At 39.0% G+C, this 27,969-nt stretch overlaps 1 protein-coding gene across 2 annotated transcripts in view; it reads right to left on the reverse strand.

Annotated features, from left to right (window-relative positions):
- Positions 1-27,969, reverse strand: part of Cntnap5 (contactin associated protein family member 5) — a 915,960-nt gene that overhangs the window by 9,450 nt on the left and 878,541 nt on the right. The window contains exons 22-23 of one of the 2 annotated variants that reach the window (XM_052736717.1): positions 7,673-7,891; positions 578-649 (exon numbers count right to left, since the gene is read on the reverse strand). In XM_052736717.1, coding sequence (XP_052592677.1) covers positions 578-649; positions 7,673-7,891 — 291 coding nt within the window. Of the gene's footprint in view, positions 1-577; positions 650-7,672; positions 7,892-27,969 lie in introns of those variants that run through there. The other variant, XR_008217835.1, reaches the window with a different exon arrangement.

The following is a 27,969-nucleotide window of genomic DNA, read 5'->3' on the forward strand; positions in this document are numbered from 1 at the left end:
GTGAAGCAGGGTGAGACCAACACATAGCTCAAGAACTGTAAAGCAAGGGAAGGTGGTGGGAGATGAGCTATAAGCAGAGCAGGCGAACTTTCCACCCATAACCAGATGGGCTGCTGGATTTGGAACTTTAGTCATGTGGGCGTCACCCTGCTCATTAGATCTAACCCAAATCACTCCGTAAAGGAAAACTGAAAATGACTGCAGCTCCATCCATCCGTCTGCCCCACTGTGACTTCTTCCCATATGCAATTTTATTGGTCTGTTTTGTTTGTGCTTTAGAAGTGACAACTGGATGCAATGAAGAAGGTGCAGGTTGCCTGTCAGCGAGTAAATGCTCCAGCTGTTGGCTGAGTTCAGCTGCCTGCTGAATTTGAGGAGGAATGAAGCCACAGAGCTGCTGCCGCTGGAGGAGAGCCTGCTATTAATCTTTCAGCATGCATAAAGAGACTAAGAGCTTGACAGACAATGCCTGGTTCTGGGTGCTAGATGATCATGGGTAAGGAAAGCTTCAGGTACTTTTCTGCAGAGCACAGGATCATAGATATCTTTCCTGCTTTCAGTAATGAAGACAGGTTACCTCCAATGACTGCGGAGTCACTCCGGACTGCATTTGTGAGTGGTTCACGCTCATCTGTCTTTCCAAAGGGATCTAGACAGAAGAAAAGACCAAAATGTAAATTTTGCTCTTCATTCAATGACAGGGAGAACATACTCAGTGTACAACTGTGCAGTGTAACAAGATTCCTGCAGTGAGATATGAACTGGCATTTTGAAAGGAACCTAAATAAATGGCATTTAAAATGATGAGCTGAGTTGAACTCCAGAGCCCACATTAAAAGCTGAATTCTGAGGCTCCAATCTGTAATCCCAGTGAGGGAGTAGCTGGTCACATATGCAGATCAGGTGTAGATGCAAGGGAGCCTGTGCCTCTGAAACAAGGTGAAGAAGAGACCCGCCACTCAAAACCCTGTCCTCTCACCTCTACACACTTCATGACATGTGCATGCACACACTTCATAAATTTTTAAAGATGAATAAAACGTCCTGCATAAAACCCATAATTCATGTCCTCATTAGATTCTAAGGAAGTTATGAGAAGCTTTGAGCTAGTGAGGGTGGTGCCTGGCCCATGCACTTTCCTTTAGTCACCCCTCATCCTTCTCTGCCTTGCTGGAGAATTCCTAGGAATGACAGCTGCCTTTTACTTGAAGCACACTTTGCCCTGTGCCTCAGTGTCCTCTTCAGCTGCATGAGGACCCGAGTCTACTGACAAGGACGGCCAAAGCACTGGAAGAATTTACACCTCAGAGCATCCCTCACCAGAAGAGCAGCTGTCCAGGGTCTACTCTTAACCTCTAAGCCATTGCTATAGCCCAATTTATTTTTCTTTTGAGACAGGGTCTCATATACCGCAGGCTGGGCTTTAACTTGCTTTATAGTGGAAGGTGACCGTGAACTTGCCATGTCATAGAGGATGGGAGGCAGGGGAAGAAAAACAATGAGAGCAAAAGAGAAAAGAGAGATAGGAAGCCTTGAAGTGAGGGAGACAGGGATGGAGAAAGGAAAGGGTGAATGGAGGAAAAGGACAGAGAAAGATATAGTGAGGGCCAGAAGTAAAGAATGAAGAGGAGGATAGTTGAAGGACCCTCCCAGGCCTGGGCCTGGTAACATGGCTCTGCCAGGCTTTGCCCTTCCCCCTTTCCTCTCCCTTGTAAACCATAGATTACATCCCAAAAGCTAGCCACCAAGGTCTATTACCTTATTTGGACATTGTCTTATGCCAGACTCATTCCTGAGGATGATTATCAAAGTCCAGGAATCGAAAGCCCCCTTCAGTTCACCTCATTTACATGGTCAGTCAAAATATACCACCACATCCTAGGCCATTCTAGCCCAGACCTCCCCCTTTTCTTTCCTTAAGGCCATTTTTTGGTGTTTTGCTGCCTGAGTCAGAAAGCAGCCATGTTTTTCTTCACTGTTGCAGCCTGTACAGGTTTCCCAGTAGCTTTGCCCAGCAGGTCTGCATAGAGAGGATGATTGGACCATGGGCCTGAGTGCAGGTGTCTGAGATGGTCTGCACTTGGCTGTGCTGGGGGGAGGTCTTGTTCTCCACCCCTTGGCATTCCTATAAAAACCCCTTGGCAGAGATCATCGGGGCCCGATGGGTTAGGATCCAGGCCCTCTGGAAGCTATCCTGTATTTTCGATCTTTTTCTCTCCCCTCTATCTTTCTAACTAATATTTCCTGCTGCTTCTACTCAAGAGTACTCTGGGGAAATGTGGGGGTAGGGGATGGCCCACAACACTTTACCACTTAATAAAGGATTACTCCGGTGAAAACAGGTGTTTGGGTGTCTTTTGTGCCTAATCCAGGGTCTGGGAGAGAGGAGAGGCCTTGCAGGCCTCACTTCACTAGGAAAGGAGATAGAGGGGGCTAAATAGAAGGCGGCAGGAAAACTTAAGAGGGGAGTCTGTGGGGGGCTTTGCCCTGGAGGAGGTGGGAATGGGGGGTGGGCTGGGAGGAAGGTGAGGGGGGCAGGAGGGGGGAGAACAAGGGAATCCATGGCTGATATGTAGAACTGAATTGTATTGCAAAATAAAAATTAAAAAATTAAAACAAAAAAAGAGGGGAGTCTGGGCCACAGGGATTCAGAATGAGACAGAGGGCAAATGGGAGGGAAGAACTAGGGAGAGAGACAGAGACAGAGACAGAGACAGAGAGACAGAGACAGAGACAGAGAGAGAGGGAGACAGAGAGAGAGAGAGAGACAGAGACAGAGAGACAGAGAGACAGAGAGAAAATGAGACTGGTAGGGAGACTGACAGGAAGGCAGGAAGGGAGGTAGCAAGGCAGAGAGAGAAGCAGGAAGGTAGGAAGGAGTCAGGAAGGGAGAGCAGTAAGTGGTGGGGGGCACGGCAAACTTTTAGGTGTTCTACCTCCTGTGACCTTACAGCCTCCTTACTCTGGCATACTTCTGTGTCAAGCTTCCTTCCTGGAATTCCTCCTGCTTCTCCATGAATACTCGAATCTTAACTGTCTACAGCTAATAGCATTCCTTTTTCTCCACAGTTCATACTGGTTCCAACTTTATTTAGTCCATGTACTACTTTTAACATAGTTCTGATGTTAACCCAGATTTCTCCATTTCTAACATGTTTTGATGTTGATAGGTTAATACATATTAATTTACTTAATTAATTCTAATTCTCTAGTGTTTACTAATGCTACAGAGAAAACATTTCAGATCTAAGGTAACATTTTCAATAGTATGGTTGGTGATCAGGTTCTGCAAAGTAACTCTTATCACAGTGATGACATATTTCAAGAGTGTCTCCTTTTTAGAACTGATCAACATTGAATATTAAATTTTAAAATCAATCTTGGCTTTAATTCTCCCTCCTTCAAAAATAAATGCCATAGCCTAGATGCATAAACACATCCAGGTATGTGGATCCACATGACGTCTACCATCCATCTATGGACCATTTATCTGTCTATCTACTTATCTAGTACCATATCTTTGTCAATAATTTAATACTATATGTGTATATATACATTTGCATATTTGCATCATATAAGGACTCCCATTTTTAAATATAATACTAGACATTGCTTGATAACTAAGCAAAGGTGAATTTTCACCCAGTACCAAATATGCTAGAACTCACCAAAAGATATGTAACAATACTTACACATTTCCTTTGAGAAAGGTCTTCTGCCAACTGAGAGTTTCAAAGAACAATTTGAACCAAGACTCTGTTGTTCCTTTTTCTATATATGATATCAGTCTGTAGCTGAATACTGATACATCAGAGTTAATGATGCAAACTAATAATTTAAAACTTTTTTTTCCTGAATTTTATGACTCAGTTGGAGACCTTGATGGCCAGGGTATGGACATCTTTCCCGGGTGTGAAACAACTTTCTTGGAGGTGATACAATCTCCCTGCAGGGGAGTTAAGACTGAGGGTGTTCTAAAGGGAGGTTCCTTAAGACTCAGCAAGTAAACAACCCAGCAACTCCCATAAGTCCCTGAAGCTGACTAGATGTAGTAGTCAAGCTTATGTAGGCAGTAAAGTCTGATTAGAGACACTCTCATATCAGTCAAGCTGCCTGGAAGGTTCTCAGACCATCAGAGGTGCCTGGAAGGAACAGAGATTAAGGCTGCCTGCAAGAGGTACTCTCTGACCTATTGAGCTGCCTACAAGTTCTGCAGTGTGCTCTAGAGTTTCAGCCTATATGAGCTATCTCCCATGCTGGGATAGGCTTTGGAGATAAAGCTGTCTTTGAGTTGTTTCTATTCCTGTGAGTGACCCATCACCCTTAGTCCTGGGTGATGTAAATGGCCCCAACAAAGCTCACTCGTTCATCATATTGGAATTTGGGGGTCTCCTAGTTTTGGTCTGTCATCAGTTCTCTGTCTGAAGTTAACAGATGTTTTTTTTCACATCTCCTCAGGAATAGTGTCACACAGTGCTAGGCTAATTAATTCCAGGGATAGTACGTGCTTTACACACAGTATGCCTTTCACACACACAAACCAATCAGTTCATAGCCTTCATCCCCAACCACCCTGCTATTTGACTCACACTCATCAACTCAGTGTGCCTCTTCATCAAACACCAGAGACCATTCTGGGACAGCTAGAAGTAATCTCCATAGCACAGGTTTGCTCAAAGTTACTCAACAGATCCAGCTCTAAAGGGCTCAAGCTTCCTGCCTGGCCTCACTTCCTTCTAACAGAGGACACAATCAAGTCCTCAAGCCCCATTTCCCCCAATCCCTTTCATTGTGCTGGCTAGCCCCTATGCTTCTTTATGTAGATCAGTTAGATGATAGATAGAGAGATAGAGATAGAGATAGAGATAGAGAGAGAGAGAGAGAGAGAGAGAGAGAGAGAGAGAGAGAGAGAGATGATAAATGGATATGTGATAAATGGATGATACATGTGCAATAGTAAGTGCACACACACATACACAGATATTTCTCTTTTCTTGAGAACTATCGGTAATGAATCTTCTTTCTAACTTCCACCCCTTGCCTTTGGATAAGCGCCACCCTGAGAGTGATAAAGAAACATTTCATTGCCACAGACTTTGCCATCCCTAATGATTGATGGTGTTGGAAGTTTTCATATGGCCACACTTTTCATGTGGCACTTTTCTATTGGTCATTTTTATGTACCTTTGGAAAAATGTATATTTGGATGCTTTGTCTAATTTTAATCAGGTTATTTGTTTTCTGGCTGCTGAGTTAAATCAATTAATATTTCTTGAGAATTGACTATGAGGAGATAGAGTCCACAAATCTTCCCTCACAGCCCACAGATTTTTTTTCATTTTGCTGATCATTTCATTTGCTGTGCTGAGCCAGTTCTAAACTTCGTTTTACTCACTCACTTTTGCTTTCACTATATGCATTTAGTCATATCAACAGCATTTTCAAGAGTAATATCAAGGATATTTTTCTGTAGTTATCTTTCTGCAAATTCTAATTTCAAGACTTATAAACCAATTAATGATTTTCATGTCAAGTATTTTTATAGAGTAAGAAATTTCCAATTGCATGATTTTCTTGTAGCTAGCTAACCCTAAGTCCCTTATAAAGAGACTGTCCTTTCCCCAATGCTTGTCTAACTTGAGCTGATCACATATGCCTATGTTACTTCTGTGATCTCTAATCCATTGCCTTTGTCTTTATATCTGTTTCTATGACAGTACTACATAATTTTCATTATTATGCTTTTCCAATGTAATGTGAAGTCAGCGACTGTGATTCCTACAGCTGTCTATAATCCATGATCTTTTTAGTATTATTCATAATAGCAAGATATGGAAGCAACTTAAGTATCAATGGATGAGTATGAAAATAAACTGTGCTTCTACTCACATGGAAATACACTCATACTTATACAAACCCACATATGCATACATACACATACTCACACAAACACACACTAGAATATTACTCAATCACAAAGAGTTGGACTCTTCACTTAAAAAGAATGTGGATGAAAACATCCCCTTCAATGGAATAAGTCAGCCGTAATAAAGAAAAGGAATGTATGTTTTCACTAATATTCAGAATCTAAAAAAGAAAGACAGAAACAAAACTAATAGCAGTACACAATGACACTTGACAGTAGCTTGGGCTTTATTGGTTAAAGAATACAAATTTTGCCATGAATAAACAAAATCATAAAATGAACAAATATGTTTTTATGGTCAAATGTCCTTATCAAATAACTAAACACATACAGTATAACTAGGTAAAATGATTATGTGCAGTATATGTACTTATGTAATTTTGTATGTATGTATGTATGTATGTATGTATGTATGTATTTATTTATTTATTTATTTATTTATTTATTTATGTGAATGATGCATGTGTATCGTATGGTATGTTATTCCATGAGGGCCATTGTGGAGGCAAAAGATTTATTCCTGATTTTTTTTCAATCATTTTTATTGGCAATTTTTGAGGCTATGTCTTTGGCTGAATCTGGAGGTCGCTAATTCAGAGAGGTTGTCTGTTTGGGAAGCCCCAGTTATCTCTTGTTTTTGCCCATGCACTGTGTTACAAGCACCCACTGCCATAACCAGCTTTTTATCTGGTTGCTGGGAATTGAACTTGGGACCTCATGATTGTACAACAAGCATTTTAGCCACTAAGCCTTCCTTCTAATCCCTTCCTACTAATTTAATAAAAACAATCATCATATAATACATATACATTTTTATCACATTTTATACTTTATTTGTCTATAATTTTGTTACTTCTTCCTCCAAAATGCTAGAGCCTAATATTGAATTTAATATTATCTAAGTCGCCATTCTGATGTTTTCATGCCCCCTAAATACTTTAATCCTCACATCAGTTTCTACTTAAATAATAGTGATGTACTAATTCACATACATATTATGTCTATGGGCATTATATGTACTACATGGAACTACACATTAATTAATACTACTCATCACCTTAAATATATATTTATTATATTAAATATATGTTAGTTAATTTTAATTGTTAATTTCTTAATTATTAATTTCCAGCTAAATGCATAAGATATATTGTTAAATTTCATATTTAAAATGTACTATTAATTAAAGTAGTTAGTATTCTAGTATTTGTATCCTTCTTTTGTTTATTTCATTTCACCACTGTTAGTGTGATGGTTAGTGTTAACTGTCAAATTTTTTGAAAGTATCTAGAATCACCTGAGATACAGGCTCCTGAGTATGCTTGCAGGATTATCTTGATTTCTTAACTGAGGTGAGAAGAGCTACCTACTGTGGTTGGCACAACTCTCTGGATGGGATCCTGGACTGTATAAATAAGGAATGATCTGAATACTGGCATGAGTCCATCATGCTCTGATTCCTGATTGTGTATGTGACATGACCAACTATGTCAAACTCTTATCTTGATTCCCTATTATGATGAACTGGATTCTTGAACTGTGAAGCAGAATAAATTTTTCCTCCCTTAACTTGCTTCTGTCAGAGTGTATTGTGAACGTAGATATGACCCATGAGAAGCCAGTTACAGTTTGTAACCACCTATGCAAGGTAACGAGCTGAGACCTATTGGTCAAACATTTAGGTCTGTAAGACAGAAGAAGTGTTATTAGTGATGAAAACTAAAGAGAGCATCCTCTGGGAAGTACCTGATGAAGAATGCACAGTGGTCACTGCCTTCATATCAGAGTCCACCATGGAGCCACAGTTGGATTCTGTCAAGGTCCCTTGGACAGTCACAGGTGCAATGCTGGCATGGCGGAGGGCTGCCTTCAATGGGGCTATGTGGTTGTATTGGACTGAAGAAAGGCATCCAACAAAACCCAAGGTGTTTGCTTTAGCAACTTCTGGATCCAACCCAAGAGGCTCTGCAGTAAATGAAAAGAACCACAGGTCTTAGTTTTTTTCAAATACTCTACGTGTTTTCCTTGACCATTAGCTAAAATGACCAAAACTTCCTTGTTATTCTCTGAATAAGGAAACCATACATATCTCTCTTCCTTGTTTCAACTCACATTTACTGCAGGCATTAACTAAAATGACTGAAACTTCCTTGTTATTCTTTGAATAAGAAACTATACATATCACTCTTTCTCATCTCAACTGCACATTTACTGCAGGAATCACCACATGATTCAACTATTTCTCATAGAAAAGGGCTGTGACTTTCTCTGCTTTGATATAAAATTGTTTCAAGCTTCAAAATTTTTATTTCATATATTTTTTGAACTGTAGAAAGGGTAATGTAGCTGTATTATACTCTAATCAAATGATATATATTTGAAAGAATTTGTATCTCTGTCCTCATCATTATATATCTATAGATTAAGGTATTTAATGCAAGCAAATCACAATGCTTATTACAACATTTGATTCACAATTGTATCAAGGGAAAAATAATAAAAAAGAAACAAAGGGATTAAAAATGAAAGTATGTCTCTAAGAGATGTATCATGCTTGTTGTCTCAAGGCAGCTGAATAGACTGAGAGAGTAAACATCTCTACCTACATCACTTCTCTTCATCGTACTGATTGGGCACTAATTGGGAGGATGGCTTTTTGCCTATGAACATATTCAAATTCCTAGAGTATATTTTAGACTTTATAAATGATGAGGATGCAATCATTTGGGATTCACAGCAAGATCAAATGTCTCATTTACTTCAAGATATCTCATTCCTTTTCTTAAAAGGGGTCATTTGAACAAATTGCTATGGTGCAATTACATAAAACAGCAATGCATAATGAATAGTATTTTTCTTAAGGTATAATAGTTTCAACATAACTAGATGGCTCAACTGGTTATTTTATTATGATAAGCCTTTTAGTTTCTAGAAGAGGGGCAGGGATTTCCTTATCTACCAGCATATATTATAATTTTATTTTTATTCATAAATGGTCAAATGGTGTCTTCCTTGAACGCTAAGAATACATTATGCTGACAGTATTAAGGAAAAGATGTGAGGACAATATTGTAGAAAATGAGATGTTAATAGTTCTTAGTAATTCTTACCCTCCTATTTCTCCTCTAATTATTTTCTTTAAAAAAGGTTTATTCAGATTCCACTTCCCATGTGTGTGTGTGTGTGTGTGTGTGCTTGTGCATTTGCACACATTTATTTGTGTGTGGGTGTGTGTAGAGGACAAAAGAGGGTATCAGATTCCCTGAAGCAAGAATTAGCTTTGTGGGTGCTGGGAACCAAATTAAGGTCCTCTGGAAGAGCAACAAGTGTAGCACCATCTCTCTAGCCCCAATGATTTTTGTTCTCATCTTACTATTTCCCTTCAACATACACATAAAAAAAGAGCTTGCCACTTGTCTTTTCTTACATGCAAAACCAGTAATGACACATTACTTCATGTGGCCAGAATAACACACTACTGAAAGTTTAAATAACTTAAATTGCTAAAAACATAAATTCATTATCTTTCATCTCTGTAGGGTGGTTGTAGCTGAAAGTTTTCTCTAGTCCTGCCAAGCCCCACAGACCTCATAGCTGCTTATAAAATAATCCCTCAGAAGATTATATTAATTAAAACTGGTTGGCCATTAGCTTAGGCCTACCACTGATTACCTCTTATATTTAAACTCAGCCCATTTCTGTTAATCTATATGCTGCCACATGTTCCATAGCTTTACCTGAGTGCTATTACATGCTGCTCCCTGGATGGCAGGCTGGTGTCTCCTCACTCAGCCTTCTTCCTCTTCCCAGAATTCTCATTGTCTGCTTATTCTGCCTATACTTCCTGCCTGGCAACTGGCCAATCAGCATTTTATTTATCAATCAATCAGAGCAACATATTCACAGCATACAGAATGACATTCCCATCATTTCCCCTTTTCTTTCTATTTAAAAGGAAGGTTTTTTTGTTTGTTTGTTTGTTTGTTTGTTTGTTTTTTTTTGGTTTTTCGAGACAGGGTTTCTCTGTGTAGCTTTGCGCCTTTTCCTGGAACTCACTTGGTAGCCCAGGCTGGCCTCGAACTCACAGAGATCCGCTGGCTCTGCCTCCCGAGTGCTGGGATTAAAGGCCTGCACCACTAACGCCTGGCTAAAAGGAAGGTTTTAACATAGTAAAATTATATATAACAAAACAGTTATCAAACAAGAATAATAGTTACAATATCTAGTATACTTATATTTGGCAAAATTAAAGAAAATATGCTATCTATCCTATATTTGTGAGTCTAAGATTTCATATCTAACTTATCTTTCATCATAACTAAAGAAAATTATAACTATCTAGTCTTCAACTACATCAAAGACTCTAGAAGGATATAATATTACCTAAGTAAACAGGAAATGCATTGTAAGCAACTTCTAAAAATCTAGAATGACAGAGACAGCTGGCTGCCTGGACAGTCACCCAAAGTTCTGTAATGTTGGGGCATCCATTCTTCAGCCTACAGGTCTCTCAGTCGCTTCTCTCTGTGTCCTGTAAAATGTCTGGCAGCTTCTTCTGTGAAGCAGGAACATCAAAGATCATCTTGCCTTGCAAAGTTCAGTGGTCACTTTGTTATGGGTCCTGCATGTCCAGTCGATATAACATTTTCTCAAGCAGTCTAGGCAAGAACAGTTTCTTGCCCAAATTGCTATTTTTGCCAAGAAGAAGATAAACTCCATATGGAGTGTCTTTGATGCTCATCCTCCTCTCTGAAGTAAATCGGTGCTGCCAGGAGCAGACATGTCTCATTGTCCAGAAAGTCTAAGTTTTTAAAACATTTTAAATGCCATATTCTGTAGGTCTTTGAAATGTTTGAAAATTACTTACCTAATTGAATTATATCTATGTATACCTAGAAAACTTAACATGACTGTAAGTTTGCCTATCATAGAAGACTAATTATTAATCTATATTTCTTAATTATCTGTTAAAATTGAAATGAGTTACATAATCATAATACCTTAAACGAGAGTAGAAATATACATACAGTATAACAAAATTAACTTTAAATTTGTATCAAAAACTAGAATCTATACCAATGTAAAACATTTTAAACAAGTTGCTCTTTAAAAGTAGGTTCAACAATCCATCCTTTTATCTTATCATATATATATATATATATATATATATATATATATATATATATATATATATTCTATATTTCCATATCATATAGTTGGTAGCCTGGCAGTGCCAACTGGGCTTAAAATCAAGGTGTCAGTTTGGTCAGGATTCTTCTGGATCCTTTAGGGGAAATGATGTTTCTCTCCCATGTCCAGCTCCTGTAGCCTTCACTCATGCCTAGCCTCCTTTACCACTCTTCATGATAAACCATGTCGTTGCATTTCTCTGTGCCCTTTTTTCATATTCACTTCAACCTATGATTCTCTTCTATACCTCTTTATTAGACCCTTGTAGCTATAGTGATTTCATCCAAATAATCTAAGAGGGTCTGGATTGAGGAGATGACTCAGCCATTAAAGTGATGGTCGTGTCAGGTATGTAGAACACACAGTGGTCATTGATTGGTAGTTAGTGAAGTGTGGAGCTAGCCATTGGTTGGTAGTATATGAAAGGCAAGATTATATCTCAGAAATTATAGAGAAGTAAAAGACTAGAGAAGGGAAGTGTAAACTGGAATGTCATCTTGGTATTGAAGTATTTAAAAATAGTGGAAAATGAAGTTTCATTGAACTATGCCTTCAGAGTCTAAGTCAAGTGTGCTACTTCCCATTTCATGAGATCACTGGAAGGCAGCCTTCACTGATCCAAAGAGGATATCACTATAAACGTTGTGACAAATCAAAGCTCTTTGTACAAAAATAAGCATAGAGAAATTGTGTGAAATGCTAGAAAGTGACATTCTTTTTTTAAAGAAAGGTTGTGTAGAATAAAGTCTTATCTCTGGGAAGTGTTTATTCTAGACACATTAAGATTTCAGATAATGAGAGGTATCAGAAAAGGAATAAAAACAATTGCTATGAAGACTCGGGGGCTTGTTATAGGTCTCAGTTGGTTAAAAGTACTTATCCTGGGAATATGAAGACCCAAGTTCCATCTGAAAACCCCACAGTGGAAAAAGAGAACCAAACATGTGTGCTGCACATGTGAATAGGAAATAATAGGAAATTAAAATTTTATAAAATAATAATAAATAAAAATATACTCTGATTGAGGTAACAGGTGATTGTTTATCTGATATTTACAAAAATATGACAGTAAAACAAAACAAAAAACCTATAAAAGACAATTTAAAAGATTTTTACCTCTCATTGTATTATAAACTTATAAATAGTAAATAATAATTATTTTCCCCAAATAAGTGAACAGATGAAAATCTTCAGTATTTATCACTCATTGGGTAGTCATTCTGCAACACAGTGGTGTTTATTTACTTTTAAAAGATTTTAATTTCGTTTTTATTTCTGTATCTACATGTGTTGGTATTTGTTCATGGATGCAGTGCCTTCAGAAGCCAGAAGAGGGCATCAGATCTCAAAGAGCTATAGTGAAATAAATTTACATAATATACATGAAAGAGATCACCAACTAAAAAACTCAGTACTTTAGTCAAATCTTCCAGAATTCACTGAGCTTTGTACTAAAGATATGATATATTTTGTAATTAATGATTTTAGTGGTTAGGTTATCATTGAACTAGATGAAGAAGCTAGGTGTGGGAACTATTTGATGTCCTGAGCCAGAGAAACAAAAATCGAAGGCAAGTTTAACCAACAAAGTGGCTGCTGACAAGCACGCCGCACATATATCTAAAACTCACCACCAAAATACACCAGTGCCATGCTCTGTTCCCAAGATTTCCTAATGTACAGGACTTCTACTGAAGCAAGGAGAACCGTGAAGTTTCTTTTCTTTAAACATGCTACCACTTTACAAAAACATGGGAATATACAAAGAAAAAAACTGGATTTCTAACTGCCTTTTTGGGAACAGATTGAGTTTATCTCACTGAACACACTTTAAAGTACTAACAAATAACAGTGTCTCCTTCCCTTCAGACTCCTCCCCTTGTCCTGAAGAGCTAAGAGGGAAGCAGCATGGAACCCTGACATAGTGCAGGTGGGACACTGGGTGGACTTGAGCTGATGAATCTTGTTACAATACAAAGGACCTTCTTCCTTATTTCTAAGCTTTGATTTTGCCCACTGTTAACCAAAAGTCATTGTGCCTGCCACAAAAAGAGTGGGAAAATAAAACATAGCTGTGAATCTTAGCTGAGTGTCCATAAATGCATTTTGGTGACTCTTATTTTTGCTTACATGTTGTAATATACATTTATGTTGCCCAACATGATAGAGTCACATGTCATGGAGTAGCTATTTAACATCTTCATTTTTGTTGGGAAAGTGGCTCTGTGAATATGAGTGTCTATCCATCTGCTTGAGAACTTGTGTTTGAATTCCCATAGCTTACATAAAGGAAGCTAGATTTCACAGCCTTTGTTTGTAATGCCAGAATTTGGGGGTTTACATAGGCAGATCCTGGGAGCTCCCTGGCCAGTCAGTGTAGTGTAAATGACAAGCTTTCAGTTCAGTGAGAGACTATCTCAAGGGGATGAGCTGGGGAGATATAATACACAGTACTTGATCTCCTTCTCTAGCCTCCATCTGCCTGCTCAAGTGTATACATACACACACACACACACACACACACACACACATACACAATACATATATATATATATATATATATATAAAACGCTATCATATGCACATCATACATATATATACATATATACCATATATCACACTATACATGTATGTATAGTGTGTGTGTAGTTATATTGATAGCTCACACTTACATTTTTATCTGGGGGTAAGAACATTTAAAATATATTCTTTTAGGTCTCTTTAATGAATAGCAAATTCTCTGTGTGGGTCTGTTTATTCATTTGTTTGTTTGAAACTGGGTCTCAGTAGACAGTTCAGATTATCTTGAAACAGAATTCTATGCCACACTCTCCCAGGATTTGGGATAACAAGCCTTTGCCAACTCACCTGATTCACAATGTATTTTCATTAACTGTAATCACTACAACATATGATAGAATTTTTGAAGTTGCTCCTCATCACTGAAATTTTGAGTTTTGATTAACATCTCTCCATGCTAAATGCATGTTCTTAATGGTTTAGTGTTAGATATGCTATTATCTTTATTGACTCTATTATTTGTCAGTTTCAAATTATTTTGTCTAAGCTTAATATCCCTTCAGTATACCCAAGGGATATAATGCCCAAGAACTGAAATGCAATTATTGCTATACTTACTTGGAAATTTGAATAAAGTTACTCAAATTTTGAATGACTCAGTTGATAATGTACTAAAGACTAACTTCTTCAGTCATTCTTAAGATTTTATTGTTATTATTTTTTTGTTTGTGTATGTGTGTGTGTTGAATGTATACCACCATATTTGTGAAAGGTACTCTCAGAGATCAGAAGAGGGCATCAGGTCCCTTACGTTTGGTTGTGAGCCACCAAACACAGATGCTGAGAATTGAACTGGGCGTTCTCTGAAAGAACAGAAAGTTCTCCTAACCACTGAACCCTCTCTCCAGCCCCTTCTTCAGGCCTTTTGAAACCTGACTTGCCACATTAATTTGCAAACACACCAGAAGATTGGCAAAGCCAAAGAAAGAGAAACAAAACCAGTCTTAGCCTGAGTGCACAATGGTCAGCAAGTTTTGACATCTAGAAAAGAACAGGGCTAATCCAGGAGAACTATTCAGGCAGGTTTAGTGCAGTTTTTATTATTTAAAAAAAAAGCACAAGAAGAGTTCACCAATTTGCTCAAAACAAGCTAAGCTCTGGAATGTAACATGACATTTGCTATATGTCAAAAGTCATTTATGATATTTGAATCTCTAAGAGTCATAAAACAAGCCAGGCAGGGCTGCATGACCCTGGCTTATAAAAGGAAAATGTTGTACCAGGATAAAATATAAATAAAGGGAACTGTTGTAAATGGAGATATGAGCAGAGAATGCAAGCAAAGTGGTTTTGCCCCTGGAGTTCCCTGTAGCTGGAACAAACTTAACTAGATGAAATGTCCAGCATTAGGGCTGGGGAGATAGCCCAGGCCTATCTGAGTTCAAATCTGCAGTATCTACATAAAAGCTAGACATGGACATTGGCACCTGGAACTCCATCACTGGGATGGGGGTTCACACATGGAGACAAGAAAATTCCTAGGACGTGCTTGCTGACAGCTTGTTCCAGGCTCTTTGAGAAACCCTGTCTCAAGGGAATAAGTTGTAGAACATGATAGAGAAGGGTGGTCAGACAAGTGCTGGTCTCTGCATGCTTCCCTATTTTCCTAACAAGGAATGGTTTCAGATGATATATCTTATGGAAAAGAGAGGTGCCTGGCTGTGAGAGGACAAAGGGGAATGTGGGCATATCTAAGGCAGGGGGTAACAGAATATGAAAGCTCCCCCAGAAAAATGAGTAATTTTGTTTTCATCTTTGTGCAAGCGGTGGTCTGATGTGGAGAGGTTTGGATTTTTAGGCCATCCACTGGAACAACAGAATCTACCGGTGAACATCCAAAAGAGGATGTTTTTTCCTTCCATGCATGAAGTTGGGAGGGGACATGTTGTGGGGATATGAGGTGAACTGAAGAAGGTAAATGTGGGAATACGATTGTATTTCATTATATACATGTGTAAAATTATCTGGGATAGAGAAAAAGTGTAATAATACAAAACCTAAATACTCCCTTGGTTATAATAAAATGCCTGAATAGTAAAGATTATGCTGCATAAAGCGAAAAATGAGAAAAAACATTTAGATTTTAAAAAACACGATTAGACAATTAAGGTATAGATGGCCCATGGCACACAGTTTCAGAAGCACTAGTGTGGTGTAGATGTTTCACTTTCAGAATATTTCTTTCCTGTAGGAGGCTCCTTGAGTCTCAGGACATTAAAAAAAAAAAAAAAAAAAAAAAAAAAAAAAAAAAAAAAACCTTTTAAGGCTCAGGAAGCAAAATACCTCAAGTTTCTAAGAAGTTCTCAAAACTTAAAATATTCACAAGATAACAATTGCCAGGGCAAGAAAACTCTCCGACCAGTCAATCAGACTGAGAGTTGTACAGAGATCATCAGGGATGCAGCTTTCATGAGTTACCATTCTGGAGGGGTGGAATTTTCAGTGATGAAGCTGCTTTTCCGTCTACATGCTCCTGTAATTAACCCCTCACTCATACTCTCGAAGGTAACTCCAAGAAATTCAGATGCTTGTTAAGTTGGACTTTGGTGGGATTGTTGCTGTGATCTGCCATGGTTCCCGTTTGGGGTGAAGAGAAATTCAGATGCTTGTTAAGTTGGACTTTGGTGGGATTGTTGCTGTGATCTGCCATGGGTCCCCGTTTGGGGTGAATAGAAGTTTGTTTGCCTCTCACAGCAACTCACACAACTGGCTTAAGGAAGCTCTCTTGGAATGAATGTAGTTGAGCTAATGAATTTGTGCTTTGGTTTACCCTGTCTTTGATAAACATGGTGATTAAAAGCAACTTCAGGAAAAAAAAAGAGTTGAATTGGCTTGCACTTCAAATTCACAATCAATCACTGAGGGAAATCATGGTAGGACCTCAAGGCAGGAGCCATGAAGGCAGAATGCTTTACTGGTTCACTTTTTCTTGTGTTTTCTGGCTCATACCCAGCCAACTTTCTTATAGAGCCCAGATATACCTATCCATGGATGGTGTCACCCAGAGTGGGCTGGGCCCCCAACATCAATCATCAGTCAAGAAAATGTCTCCTCATCATGGCCACAGGCAATCTGATCTGGTAATCTTCTGAGTGAGACTTTCTCAGATGACTCTGGACTATGTCCAGTGTATTACTGAAGCTAACTAGGGCAGTGGTTGTAACACAGAATAAATGTTAGAACTTTCAAGACGTGAAGCAAAGCCTGTGCAAGACAGAAGGTTCATACCAGGAAGAATCAGAAAGGCAAAGGCTGATTTTGGAGAGTTAGGTAGAAGCCACATGGAGATGAGATCCTCCATATTCCAAGGCACTTTTTTTCCCCATCCATTCATTACACTACTTTTGCTTCACCATAGTGCCTGGCTTCATCCTGCTTGTTGGAAGCCTGTCCTCAGTTTTCTACCTCTGTCAAATAGAACCCAATTCTTCATTTGGAAATTGTTTCCTTTACTCTAGTAAAAGAAAATAATGGAAACAAAAACAAAAAAATTACTTCCTATTATCAACCGTAATGCATCCTCATGAGTGATATAGGTATCAGTAAATCTTAAGTGCTTTCAGCCTGGCCAATTAAAACATAGAGTTTTACTTTTACATTCATACTAATGATATGTCACCTGGACCTTTCTTTAATGAGATAAGTTGTGTTCTGTGGTAATATATTGTATACCTTAATAAACTTGTCTGAGGATCAGAGGACAGAGGCAGCCACTAGATTAGACATAGAGGCCAGACAGTGGCATTACACACCCTTAATCCTATCACTCGGGAGGCAGAGATCCATCTGGATCTCTGTGAGTTCAAGGCCACACTGGAAACACAGCCAGACAGTGGTGGCACACACCTTTAATCCCAGTATTGGGAATCACACATGCATTTAATCCCAGGAAGTGACGGCAGGGCGGAGAAAGGTATACAAGGCACGAGGAAACAGAAACTAAGGCAGTTCAGCTGATATCCTTTTGGGTGAGGACTCAGAGGCTTTCAATCTGAGGATTCATGGAAACAGGATCAGCTAAAGAGTTGGCCAGGTGAGGTTGGCTATGGCTTGCTCTGCTTCTCTAATCTTTCAGCATTCACCCCAATATTTGGTATCAGGTTTTTTTTATTAAAAGACCATCAAAGGTTCAAACAAAAGTGTTCTTACTACAACTTCATTGGTTTCCTCTGAGCTCTGTCAAGACTGAGCGTAGAACATTTCTCTTTGATATCCTGAGTCTTCTGTGACTATATTCAGAATTTAGGTGATCATCTAAGTCTGGTTGATACAGGCCACCAAATGCTTTGTTTATAATGACCCAACATACTTTACAAGTAAGGACATATACACTGAGTCTTTGGGTGCTTCCAAGGAGGCTTCCTTCACAGGTGACATGGCAGATGCCCTCTTCCATGTGGCAGATTGAATGTCCTTTCTTCAGGAATTCTCTGGGCTCCTTCCCAGTGGGTGAACTCCCAATTTTATGCACTCAACTCATGATTTTTTATAACTCTAACCCCCCGTCTTTCTCCCCCACCCCATACCTACCTATATGTTTATGTGTATGTTTATCAGTTCATCTTTAGTTCACTGTTATAGTTGATTATTTTTGTGAAGATGTTATGGTAAATTTTTATATAAGTAATGAGGAGTTTATTTCTTTGAAAATGCAAACCCTTGGTCATAGAAATTGCTAAATAAACATTTTTGGGTGTTCAAACAAGTCAGTATTGCATAGGGCCTAGTACATATTAGGTCTTATATATCTTCATTTAGTTAAAAGGATTATTATAATTAGATGAATAGGTAGATGTATTAATAAAATAAGTGATAAGTAAGTGGACAAATAGAAGATACATTAGATAAATGGTAGATGGATAAATAGATGAGATATAATGTAAGATGGCAGACAGGAACAAAACAAGCAAGATAATTAAAGTACCAAATGTCTACCATAAAGTCTCAAAACCTGACTGCCTAAACATGAGCTTAACAAGGACAGAAATAGACACACTAAAGTGGATGGGGAAAGTCCGTAATGCCTCAACTCCAAACAATGAACTACAGGGAACTAAGGAATGCTGAGACCAGGAGAAGTACTTTCTTGCAAGTAAGAGTACATGAATTTATCATCCAAAACCAATGCCCAGCTTTGATAACACATAAAAGTAACATTGTACAGACTGGGTGGGTAAGGTGTATTTATGTATCTAGGAATAAATATAAAAAACAAAAATTAATAAAAAAAAGACCATGAATTTGAAAGACAACAAGGAGGGGTAATTGGAGAGTTTGGAGACAGGAAAGGGAAGGGAGAAATAATGTAATTATAATCACAAAAAAATAAAAGAAAATATTTAAAAGTCTACCTTTGAGAACCCATTACTTCAACTTAACAATTCACTAGCTGAACAATTGAACACACACTAATTGGTTGCCTGGCAACAGGCATCATGCAATGGCACCTCAGTGAATATAAGACAGTGAATGCTGAATTGCACAGACATTAACAACATGAGGAAATTTTAAAATTCTAGGTATCACACTCTTAGGACATATTCTGCATTAAGTAAGTTTTCCATAGAGAAATTAGTTTTGAGGTTTTATGCTAATATTTAAAAGTGACTGTAGAATTCATTCCTTTGGATTAAATATATAAAAGGATTTCCTCCTCCCAAGGCACTCTTTATTGGTTTAACATGGAGTCAGAGCTGAGTGAGGGCCATGAACTGGTTTATTCCCGTTTTAGACTTTTTAAAAGTAAATGAGCAAAACTAGGGCATTTCCTGTCCCAGTAGCAACTCTTTGAACAGGCTCAAGTGAGCTACAGAAATTTGCTAACTGCCCTGAAGAGGGACTTCACATCAGAGAGTAAGAAGCCACTGAGGGGGAAGTCATGGTAGGCACCTTCAGGGGTTTGATGTCCTTCCATTCCGTAGAGTTGGAGTCATGGAGATTTTATCCATTAAAATATTTTATACAACAGATAACAAAGCTCAGTGTACAGGATCTAAACAATAGTGATTAATTCTCTCAAATAGCCATCTGCCTACAGCCATGGGCAGCTCTGAACACAGAAATTCAGGGTGGCCCCTCTGAGGCCAACTCCTTCTCAGGCTGGACTGAAGAGATCATGTCATCCCATGTGTCGCAAGAAGAGAACAGAGAAAGAAAAGAGGGTCTGGGGAAATGGTTTCCTCAGTAAAGGGCTCGCTTGTCACACAAGTGTGAGAAGTAAAGTGTGTGTTCTCAGCACCATGTGAAAACTGACTACAGCAATGGGCGTCTGTCAGCACTTGAGAGGTGGAGACAGGAGGGTCACTGGGGCTCACCCACCAGTCTAGCCAATCAGTGAGCTCCTGGTCCAGTGAGAGACCCTGCCTCAAAAAATAATGTGGAGGGATTACGAAGATATTAACATGTCTCTTGTCTCAACATACAGGAACACACACATACATATATACATGTACATGCAAAATGCACACAAGTAAAAGAGTCTGCCTCATCCCATAGGTCTATTCAAAACTAGGTGATTAAAACATATGTCCAGGGACTATGCAGACTTCCTCTCACTGTGGAGACTGTACTACCTTTTATTCCTAGTCCAGCTGTGACATTGAAAATGGAACATTTCCATAATTCAGGGGGTTTTTAACATTCTGACCACAGGATCTTTTATCAATATTCTAATGCCATGTAATTTTCAGATATCTACATGTATTTTCAAATGTAGTAGTGTTTATTGTATATGATAAAGTTGACAACATTTAAAGCACGCATATGCCCTATGAGCTAGCCTCATAATGCTAGAGGGAAAAGAACACAGCCACTGGAAAAACTACTCCTGTGTGTCTAGGATCGTGCATGGCAAAGTAGAACATTGTGTAGATGGAGGTAACTTAGGACCATGTTGTTTTCCACATCAAAGTGCTCCTTCTCTGGTTGTCCTTGGACCAATGGGTGAGAATTACAGCTGAAGCCAAGTAGAAGCAACCCTCAACATCTGCCCATGGTATACATGTCCCTAGAACACTTGACTTCAAAGGAGAACTAGAGTTCTTTCACAGAGTGGGATTTAGCTAGAAAGGGCAGGACCTGTGTTGGTTACTATTGTTGATCACCTAGGAACCATGTCTAGCCACCTAGAAAACAAACCTCCATAATGTCTGTGAGGGAATTTATAGTTTTCTATGTTGAGGTAAGCAGTGCCATCCCATGGGCTATAGCCTTGGTCACATTGCATCCATAGTTAGGAAGCAGAGAGAAGTGAATGCTGCTGCTCAGATGAATTTCCCCTTTCGTTCAATCCAGGAATGCAGCATTTAAAGTGGGGCTGCATTCTTCAGTTAACCCAACAGACAGGCCTAGAGTTGTGTCTCTAAGGTGATCCTAGAGTCTTTCCAGTTGACAACAGCATAAACCGTCATAGTACCAAAATTGAAAGAATGTGATGCTCAGAGGAAAGTGTCAGCCTCCTGATATAGCTGGTGGAGGCTGAGCCCAGGGAAAAATCTTAGTGTGGCAAGCAAAGTGACCCAAAGTCTTTTTTGAATGATTGTGTTCTTTGACTGAAATGAAATTCTATTCTAAGTATTTTTCTCAAAATTTAGTAAACATTTTCTCCATGACCTCATCTACTTCCCACAAAGTGTGGTCCCATAGAGTCAATCTCATTTCCTCCTGAGGAAAGTGAAGTTTAACTGACCAGGAAATTAAGGAGCTGATTATGTTTGATGATTGCTGACTGTGCTCTTCTTCAAGATGGGGTGTGTGTGTGTGTGTGTGTGTGTGTGTGTGTGTGTGTGTGTGTACATACATGGGTGGGTGGAGGCCAGGTGTCAACATCAGATGTCTTCCTTGACCACTTTCCACTCAATTTTTTTAAGACAGACTCTCTCACTGAAATTGGAGTTCATTAATTTGGTTATATACATATACATATATATATATATATATATATATATATATATATATATATATATATATATATAAAATCAGATGCAGGATTCTTCTACATTTTTACTTCCTTGGGTACATGCTGCAGTCATTTTCTTCTTCTTTATAAGATAACTTTAAAGTGTCCAGCTGTCCGGCATTTACCCCAATTTCAGTCAAAGTTATAGGGATCCTCCTGCATGTTCTCCCTCCCCCAGTACTGGGGTCACAGACACACATCTGGCTTTTACATGGATGCTGGGCATCTACCCTGGGGTCCTCATTCTTCCATGGCAGTAACTTTACTGACTAAGCCATTTCCCCAGACTTTACACATATATTGAAACTAGTCTTTGAACATGTCCTGATAAGATGAGGTATATTTTTGAGACTTTAGTATAAGGTATTTGGAACTAGTATGATTAGAAATTTCTAACTGAGGACAACAAAAGCACAGAGCCTCGGTCGTGCTTTCTGAACAGAGACTGGCTGAGCAGTTAAAACAGCCACAGCGCAGCACACATTAGCCAGCCCCGAGGCCTCCCTCTCTCCTGTCTGGAGAGCAGCCATCATCTGCAGCTCCAGACTCTCCTGGCACTCCAGCTTCTCCTTGCACTGGATGCTTCCTGTTTTGCCTACAGTTTAGTCACAGCGAGGGACCTCCATATTTCCACATCCCCGTGTGACTTCTCAATGGGACCAGTGACTTCTGAGGGATGGCTGCTGGCCTCAAAGTCACCATTGCTAGGTTCATTTTAATCAGATACATTAACTTAATTTAGAGCATGGAGAGCCCTGAGAGGTGCCCCTGGCCTCAAGTTACCGTTGTTTGTCATTTTTATCACATACATTTAGAGCATGTTTATTTAGAGCATGGAAATTTGTCTAAAATGGGAAAAAGCATTTTTCCTCTTTTTCCATGTGATTCCATAGGTCACAAATTATTCTTTTCTTATTATATTTGATATAATATATGCATCAAGAAAAGCAGTTAAAGGGTCTAAATACAAAGTTTCCTTTAGTCCAAGTTAATAAGAACTCTAACACTAGGCTAACATTTTGGCTGTAGATATTACCAGACATTCAGACCTCCTTTTCTTTTTAAGATTTTTGCTCCACTCTCCACACAGTGTACCATTTATCTCCTTCTGTATAAAATGACTTCAGAGGCTCCAGCCCTCCCCTCTCTTCCAGGTATAAAAAGAAGAGCAAATATGTGCACACGTGCTAAATCAACCTTCTGGAAAACACTAGTGACTTCTGCTTATAGTCAGCCTATCGTTCAGAACAGGGCACACGGACATTCTCAATTCAGGGCAATCTAGGAAGTGTGCCAGGTTTTAAAATCTAGGAACATTGCTCCCTTAAAAATAATATGAAAACTTCAAACTGAGAAATGTCACAGTGTACTATTAAGGAAGGAAAATTAATACTTGGTAGTTTAATAAACACTCCCTGAAATGTTATTTTTCATCTTTTCTTTCAATTAAACATTTATATAACACTTCCTCCAGGAACAGGGTTTTATCATTAATAAATCAGGATCCTTGGGTTGAACATGCAGTTTTCCTATTTATTAACATTGTTCTCTTTGACATCTTACAAATTATCTTTTGGACACTTTTTTTAAAAATCTAAAAAATAAAGATGGAAGATGTCCCTTACATACCACTAACTAAAGACAACAGGAAAAAGAGTGGGCAGATGACCCAGTGGCTAAACCCTGGAATGCAAGCATGAGTTCAGAACCCAGAACCTGCATAAAATGGTGGGGAGACGGTGGTGTTCAGTTGTAAAACCATCGCTGGGGTGGAAAGGACAGAGAGTGTGGGTGCTTACCTGCCAGCCCTCTATACCAGCTTGTTAGGCCAAAGTGAGAGACCCTTTCAAAAACAAGGTATACAGTTCCTGAGAAAAGACACTCAAAGTTGACTGTTGGCTTCTTCAATACATACATGTGCATGGGCATCTACACATACACTTGTGCACACACACATATATACACACAGGAAGTCAAATAAATAAGAACAATGGCTGTTCATATGTTCTCATGGACAGGGTCTGTTTCTCTCCCCCCACCTTTTTTTCCAAGACATGGTTTCTTTGTAGCCTTGTAGCCTGTCCTGGAATTCACCTTTTAGCCCAGGCATCCCTCAAACTCATAGAGATCCACCTGTCTCTGCCTCCAGAGTGCTGGGATTAAAGGTATGTGCCACCACCACCCAGCTTTCTCTTTTCCTTTGTATCTGCACTAACATGTAGTGGATTTTCCATTGGAACTCACTGGAAATGATGCTGCCAGCTCCAAGTCCAACTTTCTCCCTGACACAGAGACAATGTGGGAATACTCTAAAATTTATCAGTCTTCCACATGTCTGATTGAGGCAAAACAAAGGAGAGTGAATACTTCATACTTTGAAGAGTGAACTGCCCCTCCTTCAATATCCCTATGAAAACCAGGCTAGCCCAGCAGGAGCAGCTTACATTCCTAACCCTTAAACTCATGGGCTGTTGCAAAACATGCTAGTTATGCTGTTAGATGATGTGCTATTTTAATACCTGGTAACAGATTCTTGGGTCTCTGTGTTATCTGATTGTTGAGTGTTAAATGCAGTACTGAAGGTTAAAGCCTTATAGCTCACTGCCAAGTACATGAAAAACACTCAATGTTTAAACATCATATTCTTCTACTGACTAACATAATTATGGAAGGAGACTCCATCCAATGGAGCAATCTCCCAGCGACACAAACTGCATCTGTTCATATTTCAGTTTCGCTCAGCTTTTCCATGACTGCCTCTCTATTTGTGTAGTCACTTAATGTCTGTCTATAATTTTCCACACTGTAGAATTAAGCTTATGCCTCATGTGCTTTTCATTGAAGACTGAATGGTAAAGTGGAGTAGAGATCATCTTTGGAGTGAAGGAAATCTGGGTTTGTTTACCAACTCAATCAATTAGTAAATGGAGTAATGGCTGTTACAGTGGCTGAGGGAAGAACAGGGACAGAAAAGTATAAGATTAATGTGTTAGGACTGACAAGATGGTTCAGTGGGTGAAGTCCTTGTCCTAAAAGCTTGAGAACCTGAAAGAGTCCAATTCTAGAATCTACAAGAAAACAAGGTATTCACAAGAGTGGTCTGTAATCCCAGTCTTTGGAAGACCAAGATAGGAGATTCTGGAGGCAAACTGATTAATTAATTAAAAGAGCTAATTAGTGAGCTCTAGGTTAAATCAAGAGACCTGACTCAGCAAATGAAAGTTGAGAGCAATCTCGGAAAACATTCAATGCCACGTTTGGGCCCCAGCACAAACATACATATTCATCTGCACACAGACCTGTGCCTACAGGTATGATAACAAATATATACACATGAGAAAATGGTTAATATTTGAATCAACTTGGTGGAAAACCTGAAAATCCCCCCCGCAACAGGGATACATGTATGGGAGAGAGCATTTGAGAAACAAGCCCAAGATCTAGAGGTGGGGACTATACAAATGACCCCTCGAGGGTGCCCAGCACCACAAGTTTCTAAACCTTCTTGGAAAACTGTTGCACTGACACCCTCATAGTGTTCTCTTAATAAATCTCTCTGCATCACTATTCCTGTGCCCCTGTTCCAATTCTTTGTTCCAAGACACACAGACCTGGAAATCGCAGCAGGTGCCCTATGAACTCTCATCCACAGCTCTAACATTATAGTTTGAGTTCCCCTAGGACTGTATTAGAATACAAGTAGTTTATTTGAAAGGAGAGAAAAGTCAAAGGACAAAGTAGTGGAGTGGTTAAAGGTGTGAATGAATCATAATGCATGCAGGATGAAACCCAGACCTTCCTCATGCAGAGCAACTATGTCGACCTCCCTGTAGATTGTACATGATCATCCCCACCCAAGTCCTCATGCACGAGAGAATAAAGTTAAGAAAACCAGTCAATGCAACAACGGATACTCAACTAAAACGAACAATGGAAAACAGTGTCTAATGTATTTACTTCCAAGAAATGGCTCAACATGTAAGAGCACTTGATAAGCAATAATAAAGACCCGAGTTCTGATACCCAAAATGCACATTAAAAACAAGGTGTGCTGAACATGTCAAATTGAATGAAGCCTGTGAGGCTTCAACCCTACACAAAGAGCTACAGGCAACTGAGGAAAGCTGGGAATGAGAGAGGTGGCCGTAGCCATGGAAGAGCACAATTCTAAATGACCAGCTCAGAAAACATACAAGCAGGTAGCATTATATAAATTGAACAAGTTATATTTAGGAATATATATGTATATACATATTTATATATGTATGCAAAACCAATTAGTGCAAAAAGAGGCTATGAGTTTGAAAGAGAGTTGGGAGGGATATATGGGAGGATTTGGGGGCAGGAATGTGAAGGGAGAAAAGTTGCAATTAAATTATAATCTCAAAAATAAATAAAAAAGTAAAAGTATTTCCTTGACTTTGTAAAAATAAATAAATATAAGGCTGAAGATGGCTATATATGTGTGCTTGTGACTCCAATATGATGAGGCTGGAAACTGGGAGATTTCTGTTGGTTGATAGGGCTGGCCAAGCTACAGGTTCAATGAGAAACACTGTCTCAAGGGAAGAAGATAGAAAGTAATAGAGTGGAGCACTAGACATTCTCCTCTGGCTTCCAATGAGGACATGAATGGACATATATGCATGCATGTGTGAATACATGCCCTCTCTTATACATACAACATATACACACAGCACATATACACAAATTACTCCTGTTAACTGACAAATGACAGAGATATAATAGAGCTATAATAATACTGCTTTGGTTTAAAACACTCAAATATTACACTAAATACAAGTAAGTGGAAAAACTTTACATAAAATAGCGGCAATTTAAACCAAAACACTTTCTACATGTTTATTGGAGAGATTACCAGTATTATCTGTATCAGATGGGAAGTGTATTTTGATTTAACATTATGAACAGCATCCACCTCAAAAATAACTTGTTAGGAAAACCCACAAAAGTAGTGCAGACTACAGTCAAAAACAAAACTACAGCTCAGAGAAGTGCCCTCTGGGAAAAGAAAGGAAAACACTGTACATAAGAATTCTTCACCTTTCTGTTAAAGGCCATCCATGACCATGTTTCTTGTCAGGATGTCAGTGGTCAGTGATGAGGGTCAGAGATGCAGCACCACATCAGAAGCCTCAGTAGCCCAAGGAGTTCTAGAGTTTGTGGGATTGTGGCTTGGGCTACACTAAGCTCTATGGTGCTGAAATGAATGCTTCAGTGCTGGAAAGAGTTTTAGGACTAGCCAGTTTATGGAGCAGAGTGGGAGATTTTACTAAAGATACTTAAATATGAGCTTACACATACACAGGTTAGGAGAAAGAGAGGCACTCAGCAGAAAGTATGACACTGCTTGGAGCATAGGTGTGGGCTTCTCAAAGAAGAAGGGTCACAGAAAGTAAGAAATACTCAAAGGTGGGAACGGGCTTCTCATGGGAAAGTGACACATAACTGTCTTAACATTAGTCATATATAGTATGCTGTTTTGGTGGCTCTCAAGTTACATCTCAAAAGGTTACTAAGAAGCTTTTTTATTTCCCATTGTTTTCATCTCCTCTGATAATTGACACAGATGGCTCTGGAAGTGACTTGGTTGTAATTCTAATAGGATAAGTGAAGTCAGGGAACACTCAGAATACACAGGGGGGTGACATGCCCTTCCCTCATAAATGGACTTTCCATTGCTATTCCTAGAGAATTGCTTATTTATCCCAAGAAGACAGAAGGTCTTACATGGTGATTAACTGGGCTAGGAATCTGCTGATGAGAGGAGCGTCACTTGATTCCAGGATGAAGGGATCCTCTCTTCTCATACCTGCAATATTTTCCCCTCCTTTCTATCCTCCCTTGAGGTAAAATGGAACAAGAAATCCTGGCTGGCTGAGATCTGGGAATGCTGGACTTTTGCTTACTCAACTATCACTACAAACCTGGAATTATCTGGGAAGTCCCCTGTTAAAAGACAGAAATCTAGGAAGTATGGAAGTTGCTTGTGAGTCAAGTTTTCTTTCGAACTTCAAGACCTAATAAATCATTTTGTTTTGATTTTCAGCTCTCTCATATTTTAGCATCTTCAGTTAACCTTTAGATATCATATTGTGTAGCTCTTTCACACTGGACAATGTGCACAAAAACACACAGTGCACAGTGATTGTACTGTTTAATTATCAAACCAATCCTGTGCTGGAGAGATAGCACCTGCTTTGCTCATTTGGGCACCTGAAATCTGTTCCTAGAAGCCAAACAAAAATTTGGGTGTAGTGGTGTGAAACTGTATTCTCAGTACTGGAGAGGAGGA

Source organism: Peromyscus californicus, unplaced genomic scaffold (genome assembly GCF_007827085.1).
Source record: "Peromyscus californicus insignis strain IS unplaced genomic scaffold, ASM782708v3 Scaffold_14__1_contigs__length_90479793_seg_2, whole genome shotgun sequence".
Classification (NCBI taxonomy): domain Eukaryota; kingdom Metazoa; phylum Chordata; class Mammalia; order Rodentia; family Cricetidae; genus Peromyscus; species Peromyscus californicus.